At 39.0% G+C, this 18,337-nt stretch overlaps 1 protein-coding gene across 1 annotated transcript in view; it reads left to right on the top strand.

The window, feature by feature from the left end:
* The window catches only part of CFAP61 (cilia and flagella associated protein 61), a 399,631-nt gene that overhangs the window by 255,923 nt on the left and 125,371 nt on the right, over nt 1–18,337 (top strand). Inside the window, exon 20 of the mRNA XM_045295176.1 lies at nt 7,163–7,331. Coding sequence (XP_045151111.1) covers nt 7,163–7,331 — 169 coding nt within the window. The remainder of the gene's footprint in view (nt 1–7,162; nt 7,332–18,337) is intronic.

Below are 18,337 nucleotides of genomic sequence, written 5' to 3' on the forward strand. Positions count from 1 at the left end.
ATGCATTTGAATTGTCCTGGGGAAGAATATAGAAAGTACTGTGACTGCTAATAGGAGCCCTGGTGGTATAGTGCTTATCTGTTGGGCTGAAATCTACATTGTCGGCAGTTTGAAACCACCAGCAGCTCCATGGGAGAAAGATTTTCTCTTCCTGAAAACAGTTACAGTCCTGGAAACCCACAGGGGGTCACTATATGTTAGCTTTGACTCAAGTCAGCGTTGACTCCATGACAGTGAGTATGAACTGCTCAAGGACAAACCTGCTTGATAAAAGTAAGGCCAGAATGCTGCTTAGAGGCAAGAATGGCAAGTCTTTGTCTTGCGTGCTTTGTAAATATTGTCAGGAGAGACCAGCCCCTGGAGAAGGACATCGTGCTTGGTAAAGTGGAAGGGCAGTGAAGGAGGGGCAAGCCCTCACCGAGATGGAGTGGCATAGTGGTCGTATCAGTGGGCTCAGGCATAGGAACAATTGTGAGGATGGCACAGGACCGTGAAGTGTTTCTTTCTGTTGTGCAGAGGGTCACTGTTGGGTGAAGCCAACTGGATGGCACTTAACAACAGGTGGGTGCACAATGTGGACTTGGACGCTTCCATGTACCTGGGAACTATGGGGGCTGGGAGTGTTTGCGTCAACCCACGAGTGCCTCACTGGTGTTACTGTTGATGTTTGCCTCACTTAGCTTTTATTTTGTTTCACTCAGAGCTTATTTTCCCCCTTCAAACCCCATGTTTCTCTTCTATCTCTGTTTTATCTTGTCTTTGTTGAAGAGTGATTTTGTGGTTTGTCTGCCTAAGTTACCATGTTTACCAGAAGTCTATTTCTATCTTTTAAAGAAAGTTCTATCCCATTTTCCAGTGCTTGTACCATTTAACAATTCCACTAACAGTATATGAGTTTCGTAGTGTCACTGTGAGTCAGAATTGACTCATGACATTATTTTGTTTTCATTTTGTACAATTTTTTTTCATTTTTGTATGCTTTTATGGATATTTTCTTCATTGTTTTTGTTGAGTCTATCTGATTCGTAGTTCCCCTATGCAAAACACAAAACACTGCCCAGGCCTGCACCATCCTCACAATTGTTCCCATTGTGGTAGTCACTTTGGTAACCACATTCAAACAGCCCTTTTTTGTTAGACTCTTGATGCCTTTTAACTCTGCTTAGGAAGTAATTTTGGAAGATATTACTTGTCAGGTACCATTCACTCAGCTGTGATGCACAGTGAGCCTATGCACAACAGGATAAAACACTGCACGGTCCTGTGCCATCCTCACAATGGTTTCTCTGCCTGACCCTCCGATGCGCCATGGTGTCAATCCATCTAATTGAGTGTCGGCTTCTCCTCTGCCACACTTCCATTTGACCAAACATGATGCCCTTCTCCAGGGACTGGTCTCTCCTGAAAATTTGTGTTTGGAAACTATTGCTTACCACATTCAATATCTACTACTCTAGGTGGTACAAATGGTTAATGTAGTTGACTGCTAACAAAAAGTTTGGAGGATTGAGTGCCTCAGAATAAAAGCCTGACAATATACTTCTTTAGGAAAACAGCCCTTGAGCACACTGTGCAATACAGTTCTACTCTGACACACGTTGAGTCACTATGAGTCATAATCAATGTGATGGCTACTAGCTCTTTCAGGAAAAATGAGTATTGATATGCACAGTGATATTTTAAACAGAGAACTGTTGTTGAACACGGAAAGACTATTGAAGCAAGTACCCCACCATTTTCAATACCTCTTTTTCTTTGAATAAAAGTTCCTGACGTTACCAACACAATGACATTATCAACACCACTTTCTTGTCATAAAAAATAGCATTATCTTAGCCTTCCCCAAATTTCTCCTAAAAGTTGTTATCTTTGAGCAAAGATTAATTCCCTGTGCATGATTCTGTTTAATTTTTCTCTATCTTGGACAGCTCACCATACTAGTCCTATTGTGAAAAGGACCCTGTAACAAATAAGGATCATATTTTTATGAGTGTGTCTTAGCTTTGCATGGGATCAGTGAAGTTTCTGTTTTCCTATCAAAAATATATTCAAAGGGGAATTTTATCTCAGTATCTATTACTTATTGTCTCATGCCTGGGACACTATCTAATTTTCTTTTCTTATTAGGCAGAAATTTTCTTGTTTTTAAGTGTTGTTTCACAGAGAGAGAAAAAGCCCCGAGCTCCATTCTCTTCACAGCTTTTGTATCAGGTCTAATGTGCATCTATTACTAGAATTCTCATTGTGTCGCAAGAGCAGGCGCACGAGTGGATCAAAAAGAAAAAATGCACTCCCATTACCACTTCAGGATTCTGTTTGCCCCCAAGGAGAGTAAACAGGATTATATCTCATTATTGTTATTTTGAGTAATATCCTTCACATATGTATGCATCCTGTTTGACAAAGCAGCAGCTCATACTTGTCCTGTTCATTCCTGACAAGGATGGAGGCATGTAGGGAAGACTAATTATCCCATTCTGTGAGGTGAGGAAACTAAAGTGTCTCAGGGCACGCAGCACCCCTGGGATCCACTTCATCAGTGATAGAAGGAACACTAACTATAGCATGATTCTTTTTTATTTAAATTGATCATACATTGAAATGACAGTATTTTCTCATTTCCTACCCTCTCTCCCGTGTCCCTCTGGTCTCCCCTTAACTTTCAAAGTCTGCTTCTTTTGGTGTAAAAGCCATTTTTTCCTGGTTTTTCTTTGATCGTACTGGTATAATACAGTCTTTATGGTATTGATAAACTTGCTGAGTATAATGCCTTCCAAATTTGTCCATGTCATGAAATATTTGACATTCATTATTGTTTTTTAGAGATTCATAATATTTCATGGTAATTTACCAGAGTTTATTTATACATTTCTCCACAGCATTATGGTTGTTTCAATCTTTTAGCTATTATGACTAGTGCTGTGAACAACATAGGTATACGTATGCCATATATACCTGAGTATAAGCCGACCTGAATATCATCCGAGGCACCTAATTTTACCACACAAACTGTATAAAATATATGCTGGAAAACTTGGCTTATACTTGAGTATATAGGGTAGCTGTTCTTTATTTATTTGGGGGTATGTACAGAATAGAGAGATTGCTGTTTCGTGGTACTTTTATTCTAATTTGTTTAAGTAAACATCATACAATTTTATATACTAGCTATAACAATTTTTCAGTTCCACCAGCAACATTGGAGTGTTCCAATCTCTCCCCATCCTTTCCAGCATTTATTTTCAGAGTTTTTTAAATTTTGCCATGAGTGCTAGAGTGAAGTGATAGCTCATTGTTTTGATTGACATGTCTCTTATAGATTTCAAGTATTTCTTCTTAAGATTGTTGGCTACCTAGATGTCATCTTTGGTGAATTGTCTATGGATGTTTTCTGCCCATGTTTTTTAGATTACTAAGGTGTTTTGAAAATTAGGTTATTGAGATGTTTCAGTTTTCTGTAAATTTAGAGTAGCCTTTTATCTGATACATCTTTACCAATGTTTCTCCCAATTCTGTTCCTTTAGTTTATCTTTTGTAAAGAAGATTTTTATATTTATTTTCTTATGTTTGGTAGTGTGCTTATGCCTTGTACTGGGACCCTTAAATTTGTCCCAATTTTTTCATTAATGAGTTTCATAGTTCTAGGGTTTATATTTAAGTCTTTAATCCATCTTGAGTTGTATTTCTATATGGTATGATATATGGATTTTGTTTCATTCTTTTGTAGGTGGAGCTCCAATTTTTTCAGTACCATTTGTTGATAGACTCTCTCTTCTCCATTCAATGTGTTTTAGTCTGCTATCAAAAACTGGGTGTCTGGTCTTATTTCTCTATTTTTAAAATTATGATCGATAGGCCTACATATCTATTGTTCTACCACTACCAAACTGTCTTGATTACCATGGCTGTATAATTGATTTGAAATCAAGGAACGAGACGCCCCCTATTTTTTGGGGGGGCTTTTAATAGTATTTTGCTTATCCTGGATTCCATTACTTTCCAAACAAAGTCAGTGATTAGTTTTTCCATTTCTTTGAATAATTGTGCTGGGCTTTGGATAGGAATTGGGTTATATTTATAGATTATTTTCAGAAACATAGACATGTTCACTATATTAACTCTTCCTGTCCATGAACATGACACATTGTCCCATGTTTAAGTCTCTCTTGCTTTTTTGTTGTACTGTTTTGTAGTTTTCTTTATATAAATCTTTAATTTCTCTGATTAGGTTTATTCTTAAGTATTTTATCTTTTGAGTGGTCATTGTAAATGCTATATTGTAAAAACATTGTAAAAATTATTGTAAATATATTATTTTTCAGGGTTCCTTCCTTAATGTAGGTACTAGTCTGGGTACTCTGGAGAAACAAATCCACAGCAACTCATGTATAAGAGAGAGTTTTATGTGAAGAAAATGTGCATCACGAAAACATCCGAACCCAATGCTGCCCAAGCCCACAAGTCCAATATTAACCCATTTACCCAACACCAGTCCACAAAGTCCTCTACCTCACAAAACAGAGGCAATGATGCCGACTGCAGGAGGAAAGCTGAGTCAGTGAACGAATAAGCATCTCAGCACTAGCAGGGGTCTCCACACGGCTGCTCCAGTACTCAGGGCTGCATCGGGATATGTCCATGTAGCTTCTCCTTGGGGATGTCTTGTATGAAGTCAATCTTGCAAGCTGAAGCAGGGAACTGCTAAGGCAGCTGCACCCTGGTGCAACCATCACAAAGCAAGAGACCCGAGAACTAAAAAGGCGAGGCTCACCACCCATTTATCCCTCAGCCCTTCAATTAGCCCCACATGTGATTATCGGCCAGATTGGCACAATTAACTAACTCAATGTACAAGAATCCTATTTATTTATATATTTGATCTTGTAGGCTGCCATGTTGGTAAAATTTTCAATTTGTTTCAGATTTTTTTCAATGGATTCTAGTTTTCTCTATGTAAAATATTTAGTTTTCTCTATGTAAAATATATTATCTGTAAACAGCGTTTTGCTTCTTCTTTGCTGATTGGGATGCCTTTAACTTTGTTTTGTTATATAATACCTCTGACTAAAACTTCCAGGAATATACGAAATAAGAATGGTAATAAGGGGCATCCCTGTCTGGTTCCCTTTTAGAGGGGAATGCTTTCCATTGAGTGAAGTGCTGCTGGCTGGTTTTCCATATATGGTGTTTATTATATTGAGAAATTTCTTTTATATTCATATTTGATTACTTTATAAAAATGGATGTTGGATTTTGTTTAATGCTTTTTCTGCATCAATCGATATAATCATATGATTCTTTTGTTTTACTTATATAGTGGATTACATTGACTGATTTTTATAATATCACACTATCTTTGCATATCCGACATAAATTATATTTTAAATTTTTTGTTGAATTATATTAGCTAGAAATGTGATGAAGATTGTAGCAAATATGTTAATAAGAGGTATTGGTCTAAGTTTTCTTTTATGGTGATGTCTTTTTTTCTTAACAGTTTTACTGGCGCTTTATCCACAGGTCATACAATTCAATTATTCCATCATATCAAGAAGAGTTGAACGAGGGGGGTAGGAGCAGAGATCCAAAGCCCATCTCTAGACAATGGGACATCCCCTCACAGTAGGGTCACATGGAAAGAATGAGTCAACCAGGGCCCAGTATAGCACCGACCGATGAAACACATTGTTATTCTGGTTCCTTGAGGCTTCCTCATCCCCCACTATTGTGACCCCAATCCTCTCTTTCACTGCAGCCTAGACCAGAGCATGCGCACAGGCACAGATAAGAGATAAGAAGAGCTCACGACACACAGAATCTAGGAACAGGACTGGGAGTTGCACTACCAGGAGGGTAGGGGGAAAGTGGGGCGAGGAGGTAGAGAAGTGATCAACACATAACCACACGCACCCTACCCCAGGGAGAGGGACAAAAGAAACCACGGGGGAAGGGAGGCAGCAGTTGGTGTAAGATGAGAAAATAATAATAATAATAATTTATCAAGGGGTCATGTGGGTGGACGGCGGGAGGGAGGGAAAAAAGAGGAGCTGATACCAAGGGCTCAAATAGAAAGTATATGTTTAGAAAATAATGATGGCAACATTTGTATAAATATGCTTGATACAATTGATGTATGGATTGTTATAAGAACTGTAAGAGTCCCCAATAAAATGAACTTTTAATTAAAAAAATAAAAGAGAGTGTACAAATATCTATGGTGATGTCCTTGCCTGATTTGGGTATCAGGCCTATACTTGCTTCTTCCTTAAATGAGTTTGGTAGTATGTTCAATTATTGCTTTAATCAATTGTATGTCTATATACCTTCTTTCATGGTGGCTATTACTTTGACATCTGTTTTATTAGACATTCATATTGTTATAGCTTTTTTTTTACTACTGCCACCTTCATATATATATTCTGATTTTTTTATTTTTAATCTGTTTTTGTTTTTGTGTGACATGATTCTTTTTGAAAAGGATCATGCAGCCTAAATTTTAATGAAAGACCTTAGACTCAGCTTTCAGAAAAGGATCATTAACAATCCATTTGCATAAGGTTAAACCTTTCCAAAAAGTTTTGAAACAGCCTTCACAGAGCTTTTAAAATAATCTCAAAGTCACAAGCAGCATACTATTCTTACATGACAGCAGAATGTTCAAACTCATATGAAACTCAGAAAATGTAGTTTCCCTAGTTGTCATCTTCTCTAAACCAAATGGATTTTGTCATTTGCCATGAATCCATACACCAATTCTAACAATCTGTTGTCTTTTTGAGAAATATTCTAGGATTTTTACCCTAGCCTTTAGGAATCTTCAATAGTGTCATTTTTCTTCTGTCTCGTTTCCCCCCAGTCCATGGTCAATATAGCATTCAACAACTAAAATGCAACCACCATGAAACAGAAGCAGAAGAAAGAGTGTATATATAAAATACACACACTCAGATGATCTAATCTAAACATACTGATTTAGCTTTAATGGAGTGTCAGTTTGTGATTAAGTTTTTATAAGAAAAAGCATCTTCCTGTGACTACTGGTAAATTGACAGTGAGAACATAGACTCAACCCATTAAGGGACTTGAACCATTTCACAAGGTATCTATTTAATACCTGATGTCAGCTGCTCAAATGTCACTGATGGACTTTCTCTCTCTGCAGCCACTGCTTTAATGATAAAGACTATGCACGGATGTCACTTTGCTCCTGGGTTAATGTTGTGGTTGGTAGGATGACCAGCATAGACCGAGCAGCCAAGCACGTCTTGGTATCCCAGGAAGAAGTTGTTCTCTATGACCACCTCATCCTCTGTACTGGCCAGCAGTACCAGGTAGGACTGAGCAGCAGTTCCAGGGGGGATGATTTGTATGGGGGGAAAATGATGTTCCTGGGGAACATGGTGTCTGGGTACAGGGTATTTTTTCTACCCCACTTTGTATTTATCAGTGTTCTCTTCAGGGCCTGCAGGCATCACCAGACGTGTGTTCTCAGACTCACAGAAACCTATTCCAAGAGAAACATTCTGCTCAAGAATAAAAAACACAGCACATTGGATAAATGTCATTCGTTTAGCTGTTGTTCAAAAGTCTAACACTTATTATTCACCATCCAGATCCAGACATAGCCATGCCCAGGCCTACATTTATAGTAAATTAATTTATGCCTCAAGAGGCTGACGTTTGGCAATGGTGATTGGCACATGCAAAAGTATGTCAAATATGTGCACCTTCTGTTAGCCTTTATTATATTTGTTCTTTCATCTGATTGCATGATTACCTAGTGACCATACTTTTCATTTTGATTAAATTCTCCAGTTATACCTGAATAAAATATTTTTTAGTACAACGGAAGCTGTTAAATTTTTAGAAGAGCAGGTTTTTTTATATTCTTAAATTGCAGTACACATTTGAGTTTTATGTGTGCCACTAACTAGGCGTGTCTTTATTGAGAGAGGCTGATTTTTAATTCAAGAGGGGGTCCTCTAATGATATTTTTAATGCCAAAACACCTGCATTTTGTTACTGATGTATGTGATTTTTTTTCTGATAACAATCACAAAGAAGTTAAAATTAACTAGGACCACCCCCAAGTTCCACACTGCCACGTTTCATCTAGTACCTATCTTAATTAGTCACCACTCTTTTTTCAGTTTGTCATACTGCAGTGGCGTGCATTTTGTTGGGATGCTAGAAGCTATGCCACCAGTATTTAAAATACCAGCAGGGTTGCACATGATAGATAGGTTTCAGCAGACGAAAATTAGGAAGAAAGGGCTGGTGATCTCGTTCTAAAAATTAAACAATGAAAGTGTTACAGATCACTATATAACATTGTTCTTCTCGCTTGCTTGACCATTCTTCATGAGGCCATCGATAGATGACCAAGTGAGGTAGAGGAAGAACATTGATGGGATGGATTGACACAATAGCTGCAATGATGACCTTAAGATGCTAGTGATGGTGAGGATGGTGCACAGTCAGGAAACAGTTTGCTCTCTTCTACATAAGGTCACCAAGGGTTGGCGTATTATTCTTGGTGTTGCCCTAGAATATGCTCTGCAACTTTGGGCATCATTCTACCAACATTCTCAGACTTCCCTTGTTCATAAAACACACCTGGGGGCATTTTGACATGTATACTTACAGGAGCCTAGTCCTTGCCCCAGATATTAGAGAAGCTCATCAGTATTTTTGTAAAAAGCTTCAAGATGTTCTAAATCAAGACTGAGAGCCATTGACTTGAATTTCTTTACCAGAAAGCCATCATCTTTACTTTAAACATTTCACAAATCTCCTACAGGTTGTCACAAAGCACAGGTTCTGATAAGTAGGTCTCGGCTGGGACCTGAGATGCTATGTTTCTAATCATCTTTTGGGAAATCACTAATTCTGGACTATGCTTGAGTTAATTAGGGCCTGTCTAACTCTGGAAAATGGGATTTAAAAATCATATATTTAACAATTGTAGAGAATGTTGGAGAATTCTGCCTATCTTTTTTGAAAAAACCTGTACTATTCTCATTTTTTCTTTCTTTTCTTTTTATAATCAAGTTCTTAATTGGGAGAAAATTATTTTTTTCTGCTTAAAGAAAAGAAAATGTATGGAAGGGTTATCTTAACTTTGATATGTAAGTATTCATCTTACTTTTTAAAGCATTGAACCATAAGAAAACAACATGTTCCCCATTAGCTCTCCTCCCCACCTTCACTGGCGGTTTCAAGCTTGACCTAGACGACAGACGTTGGGGGAGCCAGCCAAGTGCCAGAGGCTCTGGCGTCTGTGTTTAGCAGCCCCTGCAGCTTTAGTCTGTGGCATATTATGCGCTTGTTCTTTGGACAATGGGAAAAATGAAAAGAAAGGAGAAAAGAAGTTTCCATTTAATTTTTCCAGAAGGATATAAACATTGAAGGTCTAAGGAATGACCCACCACTTGTCTGTCAGTTTGTCAGACTGTGAGGGCTGGTGTGTTGCTGGGATGCTGGAAGCTTTGTGACTGGAATTTTAAGTGCCAGAGGTGTCATCTAAAGTAAACAGGCTTCGGCAGAACTTCCAGACTAAGAAAAGACTATGAAGAAGGCAATTGGCTTCCCACGTTTTAGGAAGTAGCCTCTAAAAACCTTATGCAGAGCATGGAAAGACCGTCAGATACTGAAGGCCTAATGAATGAACGCAGAACGTGGTCAGAAATAGTGCCAGATGATGGGTCCCTTGGATTGGAAAGCACTAGAAATGTGATTGATAAGAACGCTGCTTTCTCATGTTAGCATTGACTAACATGAATTGAATGGAGTAAAGATTGTGAGAGTAGAGCTTCAGGGCCTTCTTGTGCTAATGGACTCAACTCAAGGTGAGGAAAAACAGCTGTAAAAGTCTCATAACTGGAACTTGGAGTGTACAAAGTACTAATATGGGAAAATTGTGGAAGTCATCAAAATGAAATGGATCATATAAGGATGACTACCCTAGACATTAATGAGCTGAAATGGAGAGTTATTGGCCATTTTTAATCAGAAAAGCATATGATTTACTATGCCTGGAATGACAGTCAAGAGGCATGGCATTGCATTGATTTTCAGGAAGACATTTCAAGATCTACTTCAAGTACAGTGCTGTCTGTGGTAGGATTATAGCTATCCACATTAAAGGAAATTCAATCAATACAGCTTTTAAAAAATTATCATTTTATCGGGTTACAATCCATACATTGTTACAATCCATACATTGATTGCATCAGGCATGTTTGTACATACGTTGTCTGTTCATTTTCAGACATTTACTTTCTTTTGAGCTCTTGGTATCAGCTCCTCATTTTTCCCCCTTCTCCCACCCCATACTCCCTTGGTAGATTATAAATAATTATTATTTTAATATCTTACACAGACCCCTGTCTCCCTTCCCTCATCTTTTCTGTTGTTCTTTCCCTCTGGAGAGGGGTGTATGGCTGTGTGACAATCATTGTGATCGATTCCCCCCACTGCTTCCTTCCCCTCCCCACTTTATCCCTACCCTTATGGTATTGTTATTCCCACTCTTGCTCCTGGATTCCATGTGTCGTGAGCCCCCATCTCTTTTCTGTAGCTGTGTACATGTTCCGGTCTAATCTGAATTGAGAAGCAGTACTGGGGTCCTAATAGTGGGGGCTGAGGAAGCCTCAAAGAACCAGAGGAATATAGTGTGTTTTATTGATGCCTTACTGTACCCTAGTTGACTCATCCCTTCCCTGTGTCCCCTCTGTGGGGGAATTGTTCCATTCTCTACAGATGGGCTTTGGGTGTCTGCTCCACACACACACCCTCATTCTCCACAATATGTTTTTGTTTGTTTGTTTGTTATGTGTCTTCTGATGCCTATTACCTGGTCTGATGACTCCTCATGATCACGTTGATGGTGTGGTTCTTCCATATGGGCTTGTTGCTTCTCTGCTGAATGGCCGTTTGTTTAACTTCAAGGCTTTAAGAACCCAAATGCTATATCCTTTAATAGCCGGGCACCATCTGCCTTCTTCACCATATTTGCTTATGCACCTGCTTTGCCTTCAGCGATTGCGTCAGGAGCTTGAGCATCTCAGAATGCCAGTTTGTTAGAACAAAATGTTCTGGTGTTGAGGGAGGGTATGAGGAGAGTCTCAAAGTCCATCCACTACCTCAGTGTTTTGCTCCTATATCACAATATTCAGGTAGAGATACAGGGAGTCAGGAGGAGGTTAGACCAAACCCAAGGAGGTACATGTAGTTCCAACGCAAAGAAGTGGAATTGCGGGGAGGGGAGAGGGAGAAAAGGAGTGGGAGTGAGGGCCAGAATGGTGATGATGACGGTGGGGTGGGGTGTGGAGGATCAGGGCATTAACCCACCCAGGGGGAGAGTATTGGCTTTGTCTCTACAGAATTTGGAGTGAGCATGCAGACCCTACCTCAGTGCACCAAACCATGAAGGAAATGTGGCCACGTTGAGGAACGCAGAAAAAGAGTCGGCTATAGCGCTGGCCCCAAGCAGATCCAGTCTGACCCCATCCCTAAAAATATGGGTGACAAAGAGCATCACTAAACCAACAGGTTGGGAGAGTGGCCAGCATGCCATGCCCACACAGAAGCAGACCCAGAAGGAAGAAGAGAAAGGGACAGCTGGTCTGGACCCTATGCTGGCACACCAGGCCTAGAAGATAACGTCCCTGCAGGGAGCAGCTGGGACACAGAGGAGTCTGTGGGGCTGACAACAGCTCGTGCCATGTTATCCCCTTACTGGAACAGACTGCGACAGAGGACAAATCTGGGGCCGCCCAGTGGGGAGGTAGTGCAGTCTAAAGCCCCCTTGTGGGGCGAACCAAGAAGGGATCATAACAGATCAGCAACTGAAGCAAAGAAAAACTATGAAGTCCTTGAAGAGCCCCCAAAATGGACTTCAGGCTGGGAGGGGAAGATCCCCATAACCAGAGGGGAGATAGTCATGAAGGTCAGCGAACAGACCTGGAATTAGGTACATTTACTCGGCAGTACAGCTATTTTTAAATTTTATGCAGTGTGTTAGTTACGTAGTCTGGTGTCAATTTAGGACTTGAGAGGATTAAGAGTGAAGGGGTAGAGTATAGTCTGTCAATTAAGTTATAGTCAATGAGGCCTCTGTGCGGGCATGGCCTTCTCCTGAGAATTCCGGGAATTCCTATATTTCCCCCTTGGAGTCGGGGCAGACTCTCTATTCACTCCCTTGGAGATTCTCTACTGACAAGGCTTACTCCCTGAGAGACAGTCTTCTGACAAGATAAATGTCACCACGCTGATAGACCCCATGCCCTGGGAACTTGAGGAGCCACGTGGAAACCCCTGCCTGTGCTGAGATGCTTCTGCTACCATTGGATCCCAAAGAATTTGTACCCACTGGCCTGTGATCATCCTGCATTCAGCATCATTGCATGTACCTGGTGTGTCTGAAGAGGACTTATAGATTGGTATCGGACATATTGGCTAATATTGGACTTATGGACTTGATCTGGACTGGGCTGGGACATTTTCTCAATATTCAATTGTTTGTGGATATAAACCTCTTTCTTATACATATTTGCATTTCTATGGATTTGTTCCTGTGATCTACTACATGCACCAACCACTAGTGCTAGTGATGAATAAGTTGAAGAATTCTACTAATGTCCTCAGTCTACGATCAATCAAATATACAATCAAGATGCATTGTTCATTATTGGTGATTTGAGTGCAAAAGTTGGAAACAAAGAGGAAGCACTGGTAGTTGGAAAATATGGTCTTGGTGATAGAAACGAAGCTGGAATTCACATGGTAGAATTTTGTAAGATAAATTACTTGATCATAGCAAATACCTTTTTACAATAACACAAACAGTAACTGTACATATGGACTTCTCCAGATGAAATACACAGAAATCAAATTGACTACATCTACAGAAAAAGACATTGAAGGCCAGGGGCTGGCTGTACAACAGTGCACCAATTGTGCATATATAAGTTCAAGTTAAAGCTGAAGGAAATGAAAACAAGTCCACGAGAGACAAAATACAACCTTGAGGATATCCCACCTTAAATTTAAGAACATCTCAAGAACATATTTACTTCATTGAACACAAACAACAGTAGACATGATGAGCTGTAGGAAGACATCAAGAACATCATACTAGCTTCAGACTTCAGGACCCTTTAACTTCCATGCCAACTCTTCTATAATTTTTTTGTTCTTTTTATTGTCAAGCACAGACTGGTCCTAGAACCCACACTGAGATAACTTACAAATGATGTCTCTGAAACGCTCTCCATGTCTTGTGGAAAATAATAGAAATTGCTGTGGAGAATTGTGACAGTTCCAGTTGACCGTCACTTTTCTACCATGCTTATCAATGCCCCTGGCAAGTGTCTTCTGTCATTAGCACATGGAGCAGAGGGACCACAAGCTGAGCCCCATCCAAATTTCTAACCCAAAAAATTGTGAGAAGTAATTAAGTAATTATTACTTAAACTACCAAGTTGGGCATGAAACCACTGGAACAGGATGATATCACAGAAAGGAACAATTTCAGATAAATCAGAGAAGGTGTATACTTTTGAAAATATGCCAAGAGGCAGAATTCACAATGTACAACACAAAGTAGAGGAAACCCTTTATCATCCTCAGTAGTAGTGGATCACCCTGGCTGAAGTGAGAGCTGATGTCATTGAGGAGCAGAGGCTGAACTGAGAAGCTTACAGGAATAGATGAAACAGATGATGGATGGATGATGAAAGATTGTGATTAAATCCCTATCAGAAACAAAACTACTTTTGTTACAAAGTTAATGACATTAAAGGCAAAGTAAAAAAAAAAAAGATATGGTAAAAACTCTCCAACAGCAGAAACAAAAGTGTGAAAGAATATACTCGATGCAAGAGAAAGAGCATTTTTCCTAAACAAGAGACCCAAGCAATGGGACTGGAGACAATGATGAAAGATAAGCAAGGTCAGTTTTCTTACTGGAAAGCATAATATGTAGCTAATTTAAAAAACATCACATTCCATATATTTTTAAAGAATTCATCTCAGCTAATCGTATTCTGAAAAAAATTGATTCTAGCTATAATGATAGAAAAAAACAAGCAAACACAAACATCAAAATAAAAGGAGTAAATTTTCATGACTCTCATGCCTACCCCCAAAACAACAAAAATAAATCAGGCATCAAAAGTGTTCTCTCCGGTATTAAATAGCAAAAGAAAACGGAACTAGATACAGAATGTTGAATCAAATGTGTTGAGTCAGTAATTATATGCCTTTGAAGTGGCATACAAAATGCCCTGTATATTTAGAGATAGCTATTCTTTTATGTTAAAGAACTCAAAAATTGCTTTTCTATGGTTTGTTTTATTTTAACGTCTTCTTTAAATGACTATGTCCACATTCTTTTTTAGAACTTCACAGAAATAAAAATGGGCAGGTGGTAAAATCCATAAAAATTTTTAAAAGTATGCTTAAATGTTTTTCATAAATCTTAGAAAACTCAAAATAGAAAATAAGAACTTTTTATCTAAATGAATTTAATACAGATCAAGAGTATGTTGAAAATATGGAACAGTGTGGCAACCAAAGAATAAGCAATGTCTTAAATGGGGTACGCAAAGGTAGTAGTCCATTCTTGACTTTCTTACATCGAAGAAATATGGTAACAGAAGATTTTTTGACAATGGAAAGAAACCCCCCTGCAGCACTGGAGAAGATTAAGAAAAGAAGAAAGCATCGTTCCAGGAAACTAAGGAAATAGCCACAAGGCTTAAAATGGAAAGGGTAAGCCAGAATGGCATAAAAAATAGAGTATGCGACAGTTTTAACAGCGAGCGTCATGGATTAAAGCTACCCTGTTTGAAAATTTTGCTTTTATGCTGAAATCAAAATAAAAGACTATTAACAAAACAAAACTACACCAAATGTTGACAAATTAAAATGGTCATTTAAAGTGCAGCAGCAAAAGACTATGTCAGAGAAATCTGAACAACTATTTGTAAGAAGAAGCCGAATGAATAACTAATGAAACACTTATTTGGAGAAAGAAGTGCATGAAATGGAGCAAATTTCTAATGATAAAACGTGTGATGACTATAGAAGCTATGAACGTATTACACACTGAAGAGGACCAGGTCAAAGGATCTGTCCCCAAGCTGGCAGGGAGCGTGCCTGGAGGCTTAGCCTCCTGTCTGGGGGGCACATTTGAGAAAGGGAATAAAAAGCTGAGGCGCACTCAAGGATTCAAAGTCACTTTAGATGTCCAACCCGGAGGATGCAGACACAGGGCAAGAGGATGCTATCCTCAGATGTGTGACATATTTTCATGTAGAAAATTAATTAAATTAATTTGTATCATGGTCCCAGAGAGTAGATTTAGGACAAAAATCAAAGATAATGCATTGCTTCCAAAGAAAGAGTTTTGTGCTAGTTTAAAAGTCTATTCTGAAAGGGTATCTGATAGTCTGTCTGGCTGAGGAAATACTGAGGAGGCAATGCTGTCATGAGGCCCCCATCAGGGTGCTAAGAATACCTAGCATGTTGAGTTTTTGCCATGTGCTGGATATGAGTTACCTGATCTTATCCTGGCAGTAACTCTCTGTGGTAAGTGCTAATTTTGTAGTGAGGGAAAAGAGATGCAAGGAGAGTCAGGTATTTTTTTTTCAAGGTTACATGACTCGGAAGTGATAGGCTAGGACTTGAACCTACAGCATGACTTATTAAACATATTTAATGATATCAAAATGTTACCGTGATATTGATCAGCCAGTAAGAAAATTTTACCTCCACAACATTAAAGTAAATGACCGCTGTTTAGAGTTCTTCCTTTTAAAGAAATGTTCTTTATTATAGTCTCTGCATGGGCAAAGCTCATCTAGCTTTAAAAATTGATTTCATTTTTGAATTTATTTAACTCACTTTGAAAGAGAAGTAAATATATTATTATAGAAAATACCTACCAAGGTTTTCCAGTTTCTATTACTGAAGAATATGATCCAAAGTTCCCTAAATGTCACTGAGTTTAGGACAAGGCTCCTTCATCCCACACCAGCCCAAACTCACAGATGTCCAGTGTGACAAGACATTTTTAGGAGAAAGAATTACTCTGCACTCCTAACAGTCTCTGCTATGCCTACCATTGAGTAGTTGGCCCATCATTTCCATCATAGTATTCCTGCCTGAATGGTCTTGGACCTTATGCAATGACTAGGCAAGAATAAATAGCTAGAAGAGGTCTTCTAGCAGAAACTCCAAGTTGTCTTTAGATCTTGAACCTCTGTACGACATCTTTACCAGTTCTCATGTCATCTCTGACTCACGGTGAACCCATGGGTGTTGGCAGGGTAATATTGTACTCACTGGATTATCACTGGCTACTTTTTCTAAAGTAGATCACCAGGCCTATCTGCCTAGATGCCTTTGGGTGAACTCAAATTCTAACCATTTAAAAAATAATAATTTGGGGGAGATCTATTACAGATAGTATAACATTTCATAATTCAATTAGGTCAAGCATAATTGTACAGTTGCTACCACAGTCAGTTTCCAAACATTCTCTTTCTTCTTGAACTCTTTGTTATCAGCGCCCCTTTACCTCTTCCCTTTCCCACGCTACTACTCATGAGTCCTTATTATTCTTATTGTATATGTGGATTTTTGCTTTTGTTTTGCTGAATCTTAGCTCATCCAATATATCCATTTACCTACAATTCTGTTATTTGCCCCCCTCAACGGGAGTTTCTTACATTTGCTTGTGCACCCATTTTGCTTTCAGCAATAGTGTCTGGATGGTGATTATTGTACAGTGCCATATTACTAGACAGAGGGTTCTTGTGCTTATGTTAAGATTTAAGTAGAGGCCCAAAGTCCATCTGCTTCCTTGTTGTATTTACAAATATATATGTATATATATAGAAAGATACACCTATATTTATATATTTTCATATACACATATCTATATTTTACCTATATATAATTTTTACTTTCTTTTTCTTTCCCCTTTTTCTTTTTTATTTCCTTCTGCCCCACTGTCATGTTTACCCATCATCCACCTCTCAGTAAGTCCTCTCAGCAGTCATCATATTAACCATTTGCATCACACAGGGACGCCACCTGTCTCTTCTCTTTAACGTCCACATAATCTCGACTCAGCAGCCACATTAAAACTGGAGATGCAAAGGAGTGGCACACAGCAAACTCATGGCAGGGTACTGTTTTATTTGACCTTTATGATGGTGTTTGTTTGATTTGAATTTGAATCAAAACAAGCAAAGTCAGGAACCTACATAAAAATCCAGATATCTGGCATTTCTTGAGAAATCGGATGATCTGGCCCAGTAGGGTGGCACTGATGTCACATCATCTTGTTTGAAGGGTTGGTCTTCTGTTTGTCACTGTAACCTTGAAAGCAAGGGCCAGTGTCCCTTCTTGTTCCTTTTTGTGATTTCCTGTTGTTTTCTTTGTATGGAGAAACATTCTCACTTGTTTCTGTGTCAGAATGAAAGGACTCCGAGTCTGGGATAGCATACTCATATTTTCTTGGCAAAGTGAAGTAAAAAGCAGTATGATTCACAATTCAGTCATCTTCCATCTTTTTTTTTCCCCCTATACCTTCTTAGCCCCTTGAATCTCAACTCCTGATATAATTGCTTCTGTGGTGTATTGTTTTTTACCAAAAACTCACAACAAATCCTGACTCAGATGCTCTTCCAGAGCCTTGCCACACTTAGAACAGGGGTGAGGCCCTGGTTCCCTGTCCTTAGTCCGACAAACCTTTTATGACCGCCTTCATGAATACAGGGCAATAGACATCCCTGGGTTTCCAAGGCTAGCTCCAAAGAACATGGAGCTCTCTGTCCCAGTTCTTTTTCTCTTGGGACATTTGCCCATGGAATACAGCCACTATGTTGTGAGGAAGCCCAAGCTACATGAAAGTCCTCATGTGGGTTTTCTGGCCAATAACCCAAGCCAACATTAGAGCTGACAGCATCAAGTACTTGAAATGTAGGTGAAGACACCTGTGGGGGACCATTTGAATCTTTCCCATCAGGCATCTGGCATTGGGTAACTAAACAAACTTTTCCCCACCTTGCTCTGGCTAAATTACTGGCCTACAGAATCTGTAAACCTAACAAATGCAATTTTACACTAATTCATTTTTAGATCATTTGTTATACAGCTTTTGATACTAGGTCAACTACTTCTGAGAACGACCTCTCAGAGCTCATTCTACTGATGTTTTCTTTTTCTTTTCTTTTTTAAATCAATTTATTGGGGCTCATACAATTCATCACAATACATAGATCAATTGTGTAAAGCACATCTATACATTTGTTGCCCTCATCAT

The sequence above is a fragment of the Echinops telfairi genome, unplaced genomic scaffold (assembly GCF_000313985.2).
Source record: "Echinops telfairi isolate 266 unplaced genomic scaffold, ASM31398v2 ScPeMD7_5592;HRSCAF=6446, whole genome shotgun sequence".
In the NCBI taxonomy this organism is placed as follows: Eukaryota; Metazoa; Chordata; class Mammalia; order Afrosoricida; family Tenrecidae; genus Echinops; species Echinops telfairi.